Here is a 16,444-nt window from a genome sequence, read left to right on the forward strand (position 1 = left end):
TGGGTGTGTTCTAGTTAGTTATTCAAACAATTCAATCGTAATAATCAAAACAGTTATTTAATAGGGTAAATTAATTGGATATAAAAGAAAAAAGAAGAATTTAACTGGATGATTTGAAAAATAATTATTGATAATTCAGCTGGAGATAGGCACCAGCAACCCTCCCGACCCCACTAAGGGACAAGGGTGTAAAGAAAATGGATGGATGGATGGATTATTGATAATTCGTGATTATTATTTGTCCACTGTAATCTTTTATTATTTTTTTTTTATCTTTAAACATACATAACAATGTTTATCTAAAGTTTGTCTTAAAACCCAAACAGCACAGTGATGGTTTGGGGAATGAGCAGCTTAGTTCACTTAGGCCTTGGGCATTATTAGATAATAACATTATTATCATTATTATCATTAGTATTAGCAGTGGTAGTATTAGTAGTATTATATCAGTAGAAATTTACATAGTATTTATTGTTCCAGATTATAACGGTTATAACATTTAATTTGTGCAGATTTTTGTTAAAACTCCAATCCACACTTTAATCCACAAGGTGGCGGTGATTCGCCTGTTAGGTGTTTGCCAACCCCCAGAGAGGAAGAAGAAAATAAAAGGAGAAGCTTTGAATCATGTCTAAGTTCAGCACAGTAATTTGGCCTAAAGTCGTTTTATTTGGTGACTCCATCACACAGGTCGGTTTTCTGCGGTGAAGACGCAAAGTGTCATTCTGGTTGCTGTCTGCTCAGCGTCACCTGCAACATTCCTGTAACATTTCTGTCTGTGACTGTTTCAGTTTTCCTTTCAACCCAATGGATGGGGAGCAGAAACGGCAAATAAACTTGCAAGGTGAGGAGATGACAGATTCAGCGATTTCTTCATTTATTTCCAGAATCAGCAATTTGTTCTGTATAAAATCAGTTTGTCACAACAGAATGCCACATGCGAATAATGATAAACCAGGAAGCTTGATTTTGTTAAATTTCGACCTCTTTTAATTGTACCAGACTTTTCCTATATAAAATCTTCAGATGCATATTTCATACATGTAAATGTTTAGATTTTGGTGAGAAGTCTGCAGTTTCCCCCACCATTTCTGTTTCGGCATTGCGCTTCTACACGGTGTTTTACGGTGACATCGACAACCTTGTGGCGCGTTCAAGCACACCTCGTATACTACATTATCAATGTTAAAACAAATCTTAAGTGACTGATTTACGATAAAACGTCCCCGAGGTTGTGTTGTACTTTTAAGGTATCCATATCGATTTCCAAGTAGCTTCACTGTTTATTTTTTGTTTTATTAAATTGTAAAATATGCTTAAATAAAGGTATTCTTCAATTATGTTTTACACATAATGAAATCAAATTATATTTTAAACATGTAAATGTTCACATTTTGACGAGTTCGCTATTTCCCCCTCCTCTTCTGTTTCTTTGGATATTGGGCCTTTACACAGTGATTTACAGTCACGGCATAATGCTCATGGTGCATTCAAGTACACCTCGTAAACTAGATAACCAATGTTAAAGTACGTTTGACGTGATTGGTTTACTGAAATAATAATAATAATAATAATAATAATAATAATAATAATGATAGACTTGACCTGACCTGACTGCATTATGGAAATTGCTTAATTTTTAAGATATAAATTTCAACAAATCTTGTTAGTTTTATGTTTGATGGATCTGTGAATCTGAATCATTCTGTTTTTAGGAAATGTGATGTTGTGAACAGAGGATTGTCTGGCTATAACTCCAGATGGGCAAAGATCGTCCTTCCTCGCCTCATCAGCAGCCAGAATGCAGCAGAAAATAACATAGCAGCTGTTACCGTATTCTTCGGAGCAAACGACGCTTCGCTGGAAGGTACAGCCAACTCCCATCTACTTTCTTCAGGTTTACTACTTTATAGAATACAGACGTTTTGTGTACAGAGGTTTTCTGTCTCCTTTAGATAAGAACCCACAGCAGCACGTCCCCCTAACAGAGTATTCAGAGAACCTGAAGGAGATCAGCAGGTTTCTGACCTCAGCTGGTGTTCCGGCAGACAAAGTCATCTTCATCACTCCTCCTCCGATTCACGAGCCGGCCTGGGAGAAGGAGTGCGTCCTGAAAGGTAACCTCCGGACCTCTGGGTCGTCCTCTTCCTGGTTTCCTGTGTTGACCCTGACTGCTTCCTGTTGTCTCCACCAGGATGTCCACTCAATCGGCACAACTCGGTGGCAGGACAGTACGCTCAGGCCTGCGTTCAGGCAGCTGGTCAGTGTGGGTCGGACGTCCTGGACCTCTGGACGCTCATGCAGAAAGACGGACAAGTGAGTGCAATCTTGGACATGCAGTACATTTTTCCACATTGTCTCATTAGAGTCACAGATGATTAATGGTGTATTGGTTTAAAATGAGCTGCAATTGATTATCTAAAAGCCTCAGCTATTCTTGTTTTAATGTTTTAGTTTGGCTGCCACCCAGCAGAAGGTAGCACTGGTCATCCCTAAGAGGAGCCAGTTGATACAGAAACAAAGATGGCGGGGCCATACCACAATGGGAAAGAGAAACAGTCCAAATGTATGTGATACATTAAAGGTTTATCTACACGTTCAAATGGTTCCTGGGAGTTTGTTCAACAGGTTAATGGATGAAAATAAAACATTCAGTTTGCTAGAGTCTGATTGACTGTCTTGAAATTAATGAATAAATTACTGAATTATTTAAATGTTGTCCAGGACTTCACGGCCTACCTGTCTGACGGGCTGCACCTCTCCGAGAAGGGAAACCAGTTTGTGGCGCAGCGTCTCTGGAGCCTACTGGAGAGCCGCGTGGCTCACCTGCCCTTCATTCTGCCTTACTGGGGAGACGTGGACACCAGCAGCCCAGAGAGCAGCCTCCTCTGCTACTCCTGAAGAAGAGAACGTCTCGAAAGCTTAAAAACAAGCAGTGGACTTTAGACTTCCCAAAGTATTCACTCGTTTTTTTGGAATTACAGCAACTGGAGTCGAAACTCTCCGTGAAGTATCAGGACTACTGTGGGGATAAGAGGAAAAGGACTCTGAAGTTTGTAGACTGATCTCAGAAATGTTCTAGAAAAAACAAAAACAATTTGCTCGAAAAGAATCAGAAACTCAGAATCTCAAATTTTCTAGAAAATGGCTTTAAAATTTTCTAGATTTTAAGTTGAAATTTTGGTACAAAAAAAATCTAATTCAAGAAAAAAAAGTACATTTTTGAGTTTGAAAAATTGCAAATTTGCTAGAAAAATAAGAAATTAAGGATTTCAAATTTCCTAGGAAATGGTTTTAAAAGTTGAAAATTTGGTAGAAAAAAAATGTCAAATTTTCTAGAAAATTTTTTTTAAATTGAGTTTGAAAAGTTGCAAGTTAGCTAAAAAAAATCTGAAATTGAGGATCTCACACTTCCAAGCTTGAAAAGTTGAAAATTTGATAGAACAATTCAGAAATTTTCTAGACATTTGAGATAATTTATTTTTCAAGCAAGTTTGACTTAAAATACATAAAACCTTTGTAGAACATTCTGAGATTAAATAAAAAAAATAACATTTTCCAAAAGTTTCTGAAATTAATTAAAATATTTCAGAATATTTGGGTGAAAATTTACTTTTATCTACTATTTCTGTCTACAATGTTTGTAATACACTTCTAAAAATCAACGTTTAACATGTACAATAAATTTTTTCTTACCAAAATCTCATTCATACAAGCAAAAACACTCAAATGTAGAAAAGAGACTAAATATTTAATGCAAAATGTGTTATTTATTTTTACGCACAATAAATTGTTGTACAGCATTACGACAGCAGGTAACTGTGACGAGTCTGCAGACAGATGAATGTGCAGAGCTCACATTGGCACAAGTTTATAAAACCAAACTGAAGATCTGAGCACAAGCAGCTCTCAGCAGGAAACTCATGAAGGAATGAGGGAAAAAAAGGTTCATTTTTTACTAACTTAAAGCAAAAACGTCACAAAATCAGTGAAATACTTGCTGCTGCTGATATACATGTAAAAGGCTCAAATACACAACCTCAGAAAAACGACTGTGTGCAAAACGTAAATTCTCCAGTGTTTAAAAAAAGTGCTTTTATTAAAAAACAAACCTCAAAATAAGACCAACAATCGGATTCCTCATTCACAGAGTGACTGATATGTAACATGATACAAAGAAATAACATGATATAATAAAAGAGGATGTGGGAGCACACAAATACAAAGAACAGCTTTTTTGTTTTTTAGAGATGAACAATCGCATCTTAATGCATAAAGATACGTTGGGAAGATTAGGTGAGGGTTTTACCTAAATTATGTTTAATGCAAAAAAAATCACATTTTGTAATATTACAACTACAAACTTTAGTGCATTTTATTGGGATTTTATGTATGTTTTATAAATCTGAAAAGTGTGGCATGTGTTTATATTCAGAAACTGCCTGCTCTTTGGAAAGTAGCTAAAGATCAGAGTTTATTTTATAGACCTTTTATCTTCTTGTTTTTATGTTTGTGTTTTTGTGAAGCACTTTCACTGCAAAAAGAAAATCTTACCAAGTATTTTTGGTCTGGTGAAAACATCTTAGTACACTTGAAATCAGACATTTCAAAACTGACAAGTGACTTTTCCGGAACATGTAGCAGCTTGTTTTAGGTCAACTCTCTTTCACAGTTATCACAGGCAGTGATGTGCACCATGCTCCACTTTACTTGGTTAAAAGTGGCTGAACACACGTGGATGTAACACTTTTTCTATTTCTCAAATTATTTTTTATAAAACTTCACAATGATGCATAATTTAGTGTTGGTTTGTCACATAAAAACCCAGTAAAACACATCAAAACTTGTGGTTATGATGGGATGAAATGTGGAAAAGTTTAGTGACAGGTTGTCCAAATCTGGTCCTTAATCTACGGAAAAAAATTGACAAAAAAAGAATTCCGACTTTTTCCTCAGAATTCCGACTTTTAATATTAGAATTCTGATTTCACATAATTCTGACTTTTGATCTCTTCATATTAAAGTCAGAATTCCTTTTATTCCCCCGTGGCCATAATCCTCTGTTTCAGAACTTAAGAACCTACATCATAAAAAGGCACAGAAAAGGAACCCACAGCCTCAAAGTGGTTCCGTTCAACAAATCTAACCTACATGATTCCACGTGCTTTTTGAGGTTTTCTAAATCAAGATGGCGGCGGCGCCGTCATTCTCTCAGCACTCTGTCTCCTTACTGTCGAGGCGCTCCTGCCTGCGGAGGCGCCACCGCTCCTTCACTGATGGGTTCTGCTCGGTCAGATCCTCGTAGGAGGATTTCATAGCCGACGAGGAGACTCCTGCGGTTGTGAAATCGCCCGGCCGCGCCTCCTCGGCCAGGTGAGAGTCGTTGCTGGTGTCCTCCGGGATGGTGGCCATCCGCAGGTCCCCGGCGCTGTCCTGGCTGGCGCCGCAGCTCGGGCCGGGGTCCGGGGTACTGCTGGCCGCGGCCGGGGCCAGTGGCCGGACCTGCGTCGGCGGCTGCGGGGGCTGGAAGAAGGGCGCGGTCCGGCCGGCGGAGGAGGAGGGAGGCTGATGATGCTTGACGATGCGGACGGAGGTTGACTCGAGGTTGCTCAGGATGTCTTGAGTCTGCAGAGCGAAAACAGAAAGGTGAGGATGAAAGTTCACCAGGAGTCTCTGCTGTAGACTGAGGTGGGTCCATTCCTTGTTTACTCCATTCTGCTCACAGAACTTTCCCGAACTCCAAACTTTATGGCAAATATGAGTTTATGATCATAATCCTTATGTTTTAACCTCATATTCAGGTTGGAATGAGTAAAGCAAACCTTTCTGCTTATGGACATTTTGAGTTGACAAACATACAGTGATGTGGAAAGTATTTGCTCCATGCACATCATTTCTGTTTTAACTATTTGTCACACTTAAAATTCTCAATCCATTTCCAATTCAAAATGTATTTCCCTCTCTTTTTAGGGTGTTTTCACCTATGGACTCGGTTCGATTTGGTACAAAAGTTCCAACATTTGTTACATTTTTAGCTGGTGCACTTTCACACTGAACTTTATCAAATGAGCTAAACTAATTAGAAACCTATTCTAAAAAAAAAGCCGTTATTCCCGCTGCTGGTTGTATTTACCCAGAATGCTCTGGGTTGTAGTCCGCTTCCTGCTTTTGGAGTGGTGCCCTTTAAATGCAATTTAACAATCGCGAAAGTCTTTAAACTGCCAAAAAAGCATAAACGTAATGCCAAAAACCATCTAGGTGTGTTTTTAGAAGCAGCTGAGACCCAAATGGAAGATTAAAAACAAACAAAAAGTTAATTTTTCATAATGGGTCCCAATTAAAAGCTAATGGAGATGCCAGGGCGTTACTTAAAACAAGCCCATCAAAGCATCCAACATGGCGGAATTAAAATAAACCTACAAAGACGCTCAACCAGATTTTAAATTACGTTCAGTTTTTGTTTATGTTGTATTTTTCAACATTAGTAAATACAAAAAAATATTTAAAACTACATTAGTCTTTTATTTTCTTCGTCTGTTATTAGATCTGAAACATGTTATTGTGACAGAAAAGTAAAAGCAGAAGAAATCTACAAGGGAGCAAATACTTTGTGTTTCTGTGGGTTCTACTGGGTATTTGGATCCAGAAAACATCTGAATCAAATAGAGTCACTATAAACATCATCAAGCTGTGCTTATTGTGAACTGGTGGGTCAAAATGTCAACAGAAAGAAAGGCTACAGAGGAATGTTGCCTCAGTCTCGACACTGATCCAATCAAGCCTAAAGTCAGACAACAAATCCATAAAAATAAAGCCTCAAATAAAAAAATTTACTTTTTCTTGTAGCTTTAACAGAACCAGATGCAAACTTAAAATGGTGACACACCTGATACCACAAAAAGACAACATGTTCCAGTCCTCTTTGCTCTCAGAATACTCCTAAAATCCAGTCTTGCTTCCTTGAAGTAATTCCTGATCAGATCAGCCTTTGCCTACGTGTCGGACGAAGTGGAGTTCGATCCGGCGGATCAGTGATTACGTCAAAGAGAGCGTGAGTCCAGGAGTATCCCGAACCGGGGCCACTGACCATGCACTCAATGGCAACACATGGCAACACCAGGCAGTGGCACAGAGTCACTCACCTGCAGCAGGAGCTTTATTACAAACCTCCACCATCTGCTGCAGCGGCGGGGCAGAGAGCGATGGACAGGTCATTCAGAAGGCCCGGCATTATCTGACCCAGGTTCCAACTACCTCTTTTTAGACAGCGGGGGGTTATTTCCAAAGTTTTGACACTTTAAGTGAGCAATAACAAAATAAAAATGTATATTTTTTAATTATCTAAGCTGTTAACCAGTTCTTAGCCGGTTAATTTGGATTTGTAGTGATAAAAAACAACTTTATTAAGTGTTTAGGCTGAATTTACACCAGATTAAAACCCTCTTTTTTGTTTTTATTAATTTTTCTGTCATTTTTAACAAAGACGAAAAAAACACAATTTTTAAATTCCTGTCAATTGTAAGGATAGAAAGTTTAAACAGAAAAAAAATATTAGAAGAGTTATTAAATCTTTCTTAAAAATAAAATCTGATTTTTTTTCATACCAGACTTATTTATTATGTAAGGAATTAGAAATTAATTTCAATCCTGCGTTCTGTGATTTGTACCGCCCAGGCTATGAGAACTTTTATTTCAACATCGGCAGAATATTAGGAGAATAAAAACGCAATTTTACCAGAAAAATGTCTTGAAATTGCAAGAAAAAAATTTGAATTATAATACCATCATAAAGTGTAAATGATAAACTGTGCAGTGTAAGCAGTTATTTAGATAATTGCCCTGACTAAATTTTATTTATTGTTTTTTATTTTGGGTTGTTGACTGTTTTTTGTCATACATTTTTTCTGTATCCATGTTTATTAATATGCACTGTCCCTTTAAATACATTCAAATTCAGAATGGATGATGCTTCTCAATCATAATAATTAACCGCAATAATCTGCCTACATGCAAGAATTGTTCAAAAACATTGCCAAAAACCTGCGAAGAGCATCGTAATTTGGTCTTAATCTGGTGTGAAAGGGGCCCAACTATTAAACACTCACAAAATCCACTCATAGTTTTTAACTCCTTCATTTTTGCACAGACAGTTTTGTCCAAAAAAATGAAATAAATAATAGATTTAATAAACGAATTAAAAGCAAAACTTTAAACAGCTGATTTCTCAACAGCTGCATGCACTCTTTCCTTGCCTAGTAAAGAAGTCGGGGTTCAAAAAGGCATTTTTGACTTTGATTAGTTTGGTTAGTGTGGCAACAAGGCGAGTGCACAAGAATGCAAACAATCATTAAAAAGATAAGGAGCTTACACTGGGAGCAAAGTAAATCTTTGTGCTTTCTTCGTACTGCTGATCAAGCCGTTTGTCCTTCAGAGAGAAACAAAAAACAAGGTGAGACAAACGGCGATTTCAATTTGGAACAGAGGATTCACATTTAACTCAGATTAAAAGTTTCTTACCACACAGTGAACCAGGACGCTGAGAGGAATCCAGAAAACGAGGGAAAACACGATGACTGACCCCACGATGTTATCAGCCAAGAACTTCCCTGATGGTACGGATAGAAACAAAAGAAGAGTTAAAATACTCAAAGATGTAAAACTTATTTAACTCGCAAGTGGAAATATTCTCATTTTGATCTTATGACCGACTTACCAAAGGTGTTGATGTCCAGTTTATCAATGAAATCCCACAATCTCTCTATTACATCCTGCACCTGCTTCATGCATTTGCCCTGTTTTATCAAAGAATGAAATCAGTTGAATAAAGATGAAGCTAATCTGATATTAAAATAAATATTTTCTTTAGGACATGTTGGAAAAACTAAAAAAAAAAAAAGATGAAGATATTTTCAACAAAATCAGTAGGACTAAAACGATTAATCGGATTAATCATGATTAATCGTGACAGCTGATTGTGATTAATCACAATCCCACACAATTAAGCTTGATTAATCAATTACAGAAATTATTGTAAACTAATTTAGAAGATTAATTATGATCAAATTACTACTAAGCTTACGATTATTTCAAAAATTGAATTTATCATGATCAATTATGATTAAATAATAATTGATTAATTGTGTCTGATTATGCAAAAATGATTAATCGCAATTAATCATGACTATTTCAATTATGATTAATCAATTATTGAAATAATTGTCAACTACTTCAGTAATAGCTTAATCACAATAAAGCGTGATTAGTCACAATTAATAAAGTGCAATTATGCAAAAATTATTAATTAAATAAGTTTTTGCTTCAGGACATTTAACAATTTTAACAAAAAATTAATTAAATTTTTGTTAATTAACAAAAAAGTTAATCAATTACTGAATTAATCAACTAATTTAGTAATAGTTTAATTGTTAACTGCTGCACACAGCCTACAAAAAAGGCTATTAGCTGAAAGAACAAAGCCAGAGCAGTAATTAAGCCAAACCTGTACAAAAAGTAAATTCATTTTGCATTTAAGATTGAAAAGCAACTTTTAACTGTAAATATATTCTATCCATAACTGCTAAAGTAGCAGTTTCAGCTTCACCCGTTTCAAATTCTGTAGAAAAAAAATCTCCTAAGCACCTTTTGCTATTCAATTATTAAATATTTAACTCAAAAAACAGTCAATAGATCAGCACTACACTGCTGTCAGAAGTATTTTCTTTTGCTGAAAACAATCAAGAAATGCAACATTACTGCAAAAAAGTTTAATTTTCTTATTTAAAATGGAATTTCATTATTCGTTTATTTGCATCTTTCTAATATTGTATAAAAATATTAGCAGCTAATAATCTTTTTTATATCTGATTAAACATCAGCATAATCGATACATTAATTTATTACTGAAATAATAGTACAAATGAGACTTGTCCATGCAGCTGGGACACATGCAGATTTTCCCACTCACGTTTCCGTCACAGAAGCCCACAGTGCAGGGTTTGCCTTTGCGAAGGAAAAGGGAAGTGCCATCCCTCTGTGTGAACGGCGAGCAGATCCCGTCTTTCTTGCAGCACACCTTGCAGGAATCACTCGTCTCTGCAAGAGAAAAAACATCCAAGAAAAGAGAATTTAAACTTTCTCAGCACAACAAACACAACAAGGATGCCTGTCCAAAACAATCACAGTGAAGAGTTTGGCCTCATCAAAGCTTAAAAACTACAGAGGAGCGACAAATAATGAATATAAATAAGTAAATAAATAAACAAATAACATCTAGAAGATACAAATATGTTAATCTATAAATGAGAGCAGATAAAATTAGATTTAAGTTACTCAGACTTGGGTATAATGATTACTAATGATGTATTAACTATTAATTATTACTAATAATGCAACAGTAACATTTAACTCACATTTTTAGCCACCGTGTTTCTCAAATCAAACATTTACCGTTGCAGGCGCACGACTGCAGTTTCTGCTCCGCCTCACAAAACGGGTTACACTCTCCGTTGCGGCAGCGGCCTTTGTCCACACACTCGGTGTCGTCAGAAGCATTTTCAGGCGGCGGACAATCGCTGCTGTTGCCTGTGAAAAGAAGGAAATAGTTAGTACACATAATTTTACACAAAATGTTGTACCCCAACTGGGTTGTGGATGCTGCAATTCTGCAGTGAGACCAGCAGGAGGCGATCACCTGTGCAGAACGACATCCCTTTACAGGTGGCATTGATGGGCTCCTGGCACTTTGTTCTTGCTGCCTCATACTGGCAGTTCTTGCAGCAGGGGCTGTTTCTGTCACTGTGGAGACACAACGTTTATCCCACTACCACAGGCTCTTCTGAAGAATTTCACTTTTCTGATAACTTGCCTGCAAATAGCACCAGGTTTGAACTTGCAATCTTCAGAGCAACAGCTGTCATTGCTGCGATGCAGGAGCCCAGGATCGCAGTCTTCCCCTTCCTCCACTCTGGAGTTCCCACAGACTTTACTGTTCCTCTTCTTGAAGCATTTCGAAGCCTTCAGACTCAACGTCTTTGCCACCGAGTCCCTGCTGCATCTGGAGAAACGCTTTGGGGAAGGAAGAGACAAGTCAGATTTAAACCTACAATTTAATGTTTTATTTGTGCAAATATAGTAAAGCAGTTATTAAACTGACAAAAACAACTGATATTTAAACAATTTTCTGAGATTCCCCTGTAATTTTGCTACGTTTCTTATTGACGTTTATGCTCAGGGACTGATTTAAAAACCATTAGGTCTAAATTTAAAGCTGCAGAATTTAACTTTTACAAAAATATGTTTTTGCATATTTATTAAAACTGTCACCATGTTGTGACAGGATGTTATGAGACAGATAATCTGTAAAAAAATAAATAAAATAAATCAAGCTCCTCCACCTCTTCCTGGTGCTACTGGAAAAATGCACAGCTCTCGGTCAAAAACAACCAATCAGAGCCAAGAGGCGGGTCTTAGTGCTGTCAATCAACATCTTTGTGCACTAATGATAAAATTTACTAAATCAAATAGATTTTTGTTGCTCTCTATTAGCATTTTCTTTATTATAGTTGTTACTTAGTGAGTGACTCAGATTGTCAGATGCCACAAACTCAACTTATAAAAGAATCCTTATCTCCACCCACGGCTTGAACTCTGCTTTGAGTTTGATTCAAAAAGAGGCAGGCCCCACAAAACAGGAAACACAGAAGCTGCTCTAAAACTAACAAAAATAGAGAAGGTTGCTCTCGTTCTTCATCGTTATTCCACTTTCACCAAAAATCAGCCCATACATTTAATTAAAACCTCTGAAAAATGGGCCAAACTGCTAAATTGCTCTGAAAACGTTTTATCATTTCTGCTACCGTTTCTGCCCGTTAACGTCTTTGCAACAGTTGAGACACGTCCTGACTTGAAACTGGTGCATCAGAGTCTCCACAGGCTAATCCAGTCCTGCGTCTTTCTTGAAACGTTCCAGAAAAAAACACCGAAGGATTCAAAGTCGACACCAAAACCCTCAGCTTGTGCAGGGTTATCAGGAAAGGAAACGTGATTCTGCCTGCGACGTGCTGTGGAGGCCAATAGTGGAGGAGGCTGTTCACATTTCTATGTGTCATATTTCACAGGAACAAACTCAGCAGTCTAGCTTTTTAAAACGTTTTGAAAGAAATTTAAACCAGTGAAATGGACTCGGACACGCAGTGGCTAGCAGAAGTGTTTGTACTCCTACAACTTTCTGACAACACAATAAGATTTAAAATAAAAGTAGAGCACAGATGTATTCAGCCTCCCTGAGTTGGTAGGATTACAGAGCTGTGATGTACCTTGTTGTTGTCATGATCGCCGCTGACAGCTATGGGGTACATGACGAACTTGCCGCCTTTCTCGTCGCTGGGAGCGCAGTCGTTGTTGTCGGGGTCGTGTTCTGCTCCGAAGTTATGGCCCAGCTCATGAGTGGTGACCAGGTCCGCTTCCTGCAGAGCAACCAGGCCATCAGGGGAGGAAAACATGGGGTTAAAAATGAAATAAACGATTAAATCTACACTGCAATAGCACATTATCTTACCGTGTATTTTTGCTTAGTTTTTAGAGCAAATATCTTAATACACTTCAAATAAGACAAAACTTACTTAAAAGTAACATTTTAGCAAGAAAAAAAGTTTGTTTTAAGTCAATAATTCCTTAATACGGATAAAAAAAATAATAGTTTTACTGGTAGATTATTTAACTTATTTAGATTTCGTTTATTTAAAGTACTTTTTCCATCAATGTTAAGTAATTACTGACTGAAAACAAGTTTTTACGTTTTGCTGAAGTTACTTGTGGGTTAGTTTTGCCTTATTTCAGCTGTACTGAGATATTTGCACTAGAACCTAGATTTAAAAAAAACTTTCCGCAACCAAAAGAAATGTTAAAATTCTAATTCTAAAAGTGAAAAAAGCCAGCAGAAAAGCCTAACAGACCTTTGTGAGAATAGTTTTGCCGTAGTTCTTGGTGCTGGTCAGGCCTGTGTTGAGGTAACTGGGCTTCTTGGCGGTGTGAGATGGGTAGTAAGCTAAAAGCGAAACACAAACCGCAGAAATGTCTCAGGATTAATACCAACGTTTGTCACTCCAGGTGTAAATGTGAAACAGAAGCGACTTGCCTTCTGAGCAGATGCCGCCGAGGGGATGTGGCCTGGGAGGGGCGACGTAGGCCAGGCCCAGCGTCCCCTTGTCGAAATCCTGGTAGGTGAACAGGTGAGCCAGACACACTTTGGAGGCGGCGTCGGCGATATCTGAGCTGAATTGCTGTTGGACGCAATTGAAATTATTTTAATAAATCGAGTTTTCTATCAATTATACTGATGATTAATATTAACTGGATAAATAAAAATAGACACATTCTGCAGAGTTTTCATTTAGCTACAGCTTATTTTACACAATAGTAGAAATACACAAAAAATGCAAATTCAATTTCTTTTTTTAAAATAAGAAAATAAGCATTTTTTTGCCTTGCATTCCTTTAGTGTTTGCTTGATTGAACATTTAAGCTCTTTCTGCTAAATTTATCAATACAACAAATGGCTAATCTGTAGATAGTATTTTTTTATTTACAAAAAATTTTTTAAAAATGAGATTTTCCATCTTAAAATGCTAATTTTTGTACAGTTTTGGACTAATTACTGCTCCAACTTTGTTGTTCTTTCAGCAAATAACCTTTTTTAGAGTCTGTTTGGACCAGTTAATGATTAATCAATTACTAATTAGTTGACAATTATTTAAATAATAGATTAATCTGATTGTGCTCTCAGTAATTCTATGGTTTTAATAACTGTACAGTAACATTTAATTCACGTTTAGCCTCAGTGTTTTTACTCCAATGCAAATATTTACAAAAATTAGTTGACAATTATTCCAATAATTGATTAATCCTGATTAATTTGATAAATAGTTTCAATTATAACCTGCTACAAGACGGGATAACTTCAATAACTGCTTCAGTTTGATTCAAAGTTCTTCAGATTTCACATTTTAAATGCAATCCGATGTATATATGCACACACACACACACACACACACACACACACACCTATACAGGTATATGTGGTTTAGCCTGCCTTTTTCGCCAAACAGGCCCGGCGGTGGTTTAGATGGACTACCCTTTCCCAAGTAGCTAGAGCAACGGGAGACGGCTTAAAACACTGCAAAAAATCTGAAAAAAATTTAGCTCACTTTAGGTTTCAGATAGCAGCTACACAGCCTTTGTTTCAGCAATCTGACAACATGGTGGCTTATATGGACATCAGCATATTGTGGTTTATGAGAACAAAACAAAGTAATGTGAGGACTTTAAAGGGACAACTACGTCATATTTAAAAACCTGCTGATTAGCATAAACACACAACCTGACAGCATGAAGCATTAACAGAACATAATTTTATTAGGTAAATATGACCAAATAATTCAATTATTTTTCTTTAAAAAATAAAAATAAGCCTGAAATTGAAATGACCAAAGGAAAATAAATAAATAAAAAAATTTAAGTGTTGCAACAAAACATACAGAAAAGTAAAATTAGGGTGCAGAGTGTTACCAAGTATTCTGAATATAAATAAACAAGTAAAACAATGTTAAATTAAAATTCTGCCACTTTTTCCAATATTTTTTTTATGCTGGACAACAGAAACATGCCTCACCATTAGAAAAAAAGCTTTTCTGCCTATTAACATGACTACATGAAAACAGCCTCTACATCATGGGACTTTACAGATAATATTTGATAGGCAACAAAAAAAAATCAGTTTTAGTAGCATGAACAAAACAGAACCCTTTTGAATAAATGATTACTTAACATAAAATCTAGAGCTTTTTCTTTTGTGCCTGCCTTTTAGCAGTTATTCCACGGTTTCTCACAAAGTCCCTGATATTTTGTGCTGTTCTTTGAGCCAGCACAGGATCTTCAACCAACTTGCAGTGATTGCACTCATTTTTAGTGGCAAGTTTTCCTTTACCTATGTGAGCTTTAAAATGCCTCATAACAGCAGAAACCTCAGCACTTGACCATGGTTTTTTTGGTTGTCTTCTGGGTGCACCAGAGGAGGTCTCTGAAGGGGAAAAAAACGTAAAGAGAAAAATGACTAAAACAGTTTATTAAAATATAAAATGAAAAACATGTTACCTTTACACAGGATAACAACCTCACTACAAAGTTTAGAAGAATATTGTCCAATCATTAAAGTGAACTTTGTGAGAACAAACTACAGCTAAATGAAACCAGACAATGAAAAGTAATAAAGATGTAACAGTGACATCATTGCTATCAATGAAAATGGCTCTCCAAATTTGTAATTACCTTAACTACATTCTAACAGATAGAGAGCCTTATTAGTGGCCAGTTGCATCAAGATGGCTGCTGGGGAAGCATGTTTGTAAGTTTGTCTACAATCGACTAACTGAAAAAGTGAACAGAAATTTGGAATACAAAGCTTCAAAAATGTGAAATTACTGGAAATTGAGTGGAGAAGAAAGACAATGAGAAATGTTCAAGCAAAAACAAAAGGAATCTTCCAAATGGAGGCATGTGGACAAAAACAAGTTGCTTCAGTTTAGGAGTTGGGATCAAAACACAGCGTTATTAGGAAACTTGACTTGCCTTCAACAGGAGGGACAGTTTTGTCTGCTGTCGATGACACTGCTCCCACTAAGACATACAACAGAAGTTAGAAAAACAGGTAGACAAAAAGTAATACCATCTTTGGATTCAAGTAACGTACACAAATCATCCATATTCTTGCTTTGCTCAGGTTCCACAAGTTCCTCAGGTTCCACAGGTTCCTCGGGTTCCACAGGTTCCACAGGTTCCTCGGGTTCCACAGATTCCTCGGGTTCCACAGATTCCTCGGGTTCCACAGATTCCTCGGGTTCCACAGAATCGCCACCATCCGAGTCACTTAAATCCTCCTTTTCTTCATCCTCACTTAGTTCTATTTCATCTGAAAGTCATTATTAGAATACTTTCTAAAGTGAATGCCATACATAAAATTATATCTAAGCACTACCAAAATGAGGCTTAAAACACGTTTTGTATTTAGTAGTATTTTCTAACCTAGAGAATCACTATTGTAATATTTTCTAATAATAATCATTTATTTAAATTCATCAGTTTTATAAATATTGGTGATGTCAGACAAGTTCTACTAATGGCAATAAGATCACAAAAAAAGAATTTCAGTATAACCTTCGATTTCAATGTCATCAAGGGATTTCCCTTGCAGGGTGGATATGTGTCCTTTCTCCATGGACAAAAGTAGCTTAGAAATCTTTGCCAGTTGTGTTGTTGGCACAGGTAAGCGATAAAATTCTCTGTGGACACGAATATCATGCCCCAGGAAGTCAGCCACCTGGTCAATTTCGTTATTTTTGAGGTTGAGGACTTGTGACAATGTGGCAACATGCTTCCTGAGTTGTGTGGA

General features: G+C 36.8%; 2 protein-coding genes and 1 long non-coding RNA gene across 5 annotated transcripts in view; 1 reads left to right on the forward strand and 2 right to left on the reverse strand.

The window, feature by feature from the left end:
* The first annotated feature begins 572 nt into the window (after positions 1–572).
* iah1 (isoamyl acetate hydrolyzing esterase 1 (putative)) lies at positions 573–3,701 on the forward strand. 2 transcript variants are annotated; one of them, XR_015762005.1, is made up of 7 exons: positions 573–690; positions 792–844; positions 1,716–1,867; positions 1,956–2,117; positions 2,195–2,316; positions 2,455–2,566; positions 2,725–2,956. XR_015762005.1 is itself a non-coding variant. In XM_088002799.1 (6 exons), the coding sequence occupies exons 1-6, from the start codon at positions 628–630 to the stop codon at positions 2,899–2,901; spliced, it is 729 nt and encodes a 242-aa protein (XP_087858925.1). In that variant the 5' UTR covers positions 573–627; the 3' UTR covers positions 2,902–3,701. The 2 variants fall into 2 exon arrangements, 1 of the variants encoding a protein (XP_087858925.1); XM_088002799.1 differs by lacking the exon at positions 2,455–2,566 and having other exon boundaries at positions 2,725–3,701.
* A 49-nt stretch (positions 3,702–3,750) lies between these two features.
* The window catches only part of adam17a (ADAM metallopeptidase domain 17a), a 29,377-nt gene continuing 16,683 nt past the window's right edge, over positions 3,751–16,444 (reverse strand). Inside the window, exons 9-20 of one of the 2 annotated variants that reach the window (XM_015002051.2) lie at positions 13,136–13,280; positions 12,954–13,045; positions 12,315–12,464; positions 10,865–11,064; positions 10,691–10,794; positions 10,447–10,581; positions 9,965–10,092; positions 8,714–8,792; positions 8,518–8,606; positions 8,369–8,425; positions 7,143–7,179; positions 3,751–5,625 (exon numbers count right to left, since the gene is read on the reverse strand). In XM_015002051.2, coding sequence (XP_014857537.2) covers positions 5,228–5,625; positions 7,143–7,179; positions 8,369–8,425; positions 8,518–8,606; positions 8,714–8,792; positions 9,965–10,092; positions 10,447–10,581; positions 10,691–10,794; positions 10,865–11,064; positions 12,315–12,464; positions 12,954–13,045; positions 13,136–13,280 — 1,614 coding nt within the window. In that variant the 3' untranslated portion in view covers positions 3,751–5,227. The remainder of the gene's footprint in view (positions 5,626–7,142; positions 7,180–8,368; positions 8,426–8,517; positions 8,607–8,713; positions 8,793–9,964; positions 10,093–10,446; positions 10,582–10,690; positions 10,795–10,864; positions 11,065–12,314; positions 12,465–12,953; positions 13,046–13,135; positions 13,281–16,444) is intronic. The other variant, XM_015002053.2, reaches the window with a different exon arrangement.
* Positions 15,625–16,444, reverse strand: LOC148152845 (uncharacterized). Its single transcript, XR_015761961.1, has 3 exons — positions 16,210–16,444; positions 15,746–15,964; positions 15,625–15,672 (listed from the first exon to the last, which is right to left on the reverse strand). It is a non-coding gene; the product is annotated as an uncharacterized LOC148152845 (long non-coding RNA).

The sequence above is a fragment of the Poecilia mexicana genome, unplaced genomic scaffold (assembly GCF_051168715.1).
Source record: "Poecilia mexicana isolate PSO_F unplaced genomic scaffold, ASM5116871v1 scaffold_22, whole genome shotgun sequence".
NCBI classification, from domain to species: domain Eukaryota; kingdom Metazoa; phylum Chordata; class Actinopteri; order Cyprinodontiformes; family Poeciliidae; genus Poecilia; species Poecilia mexicana.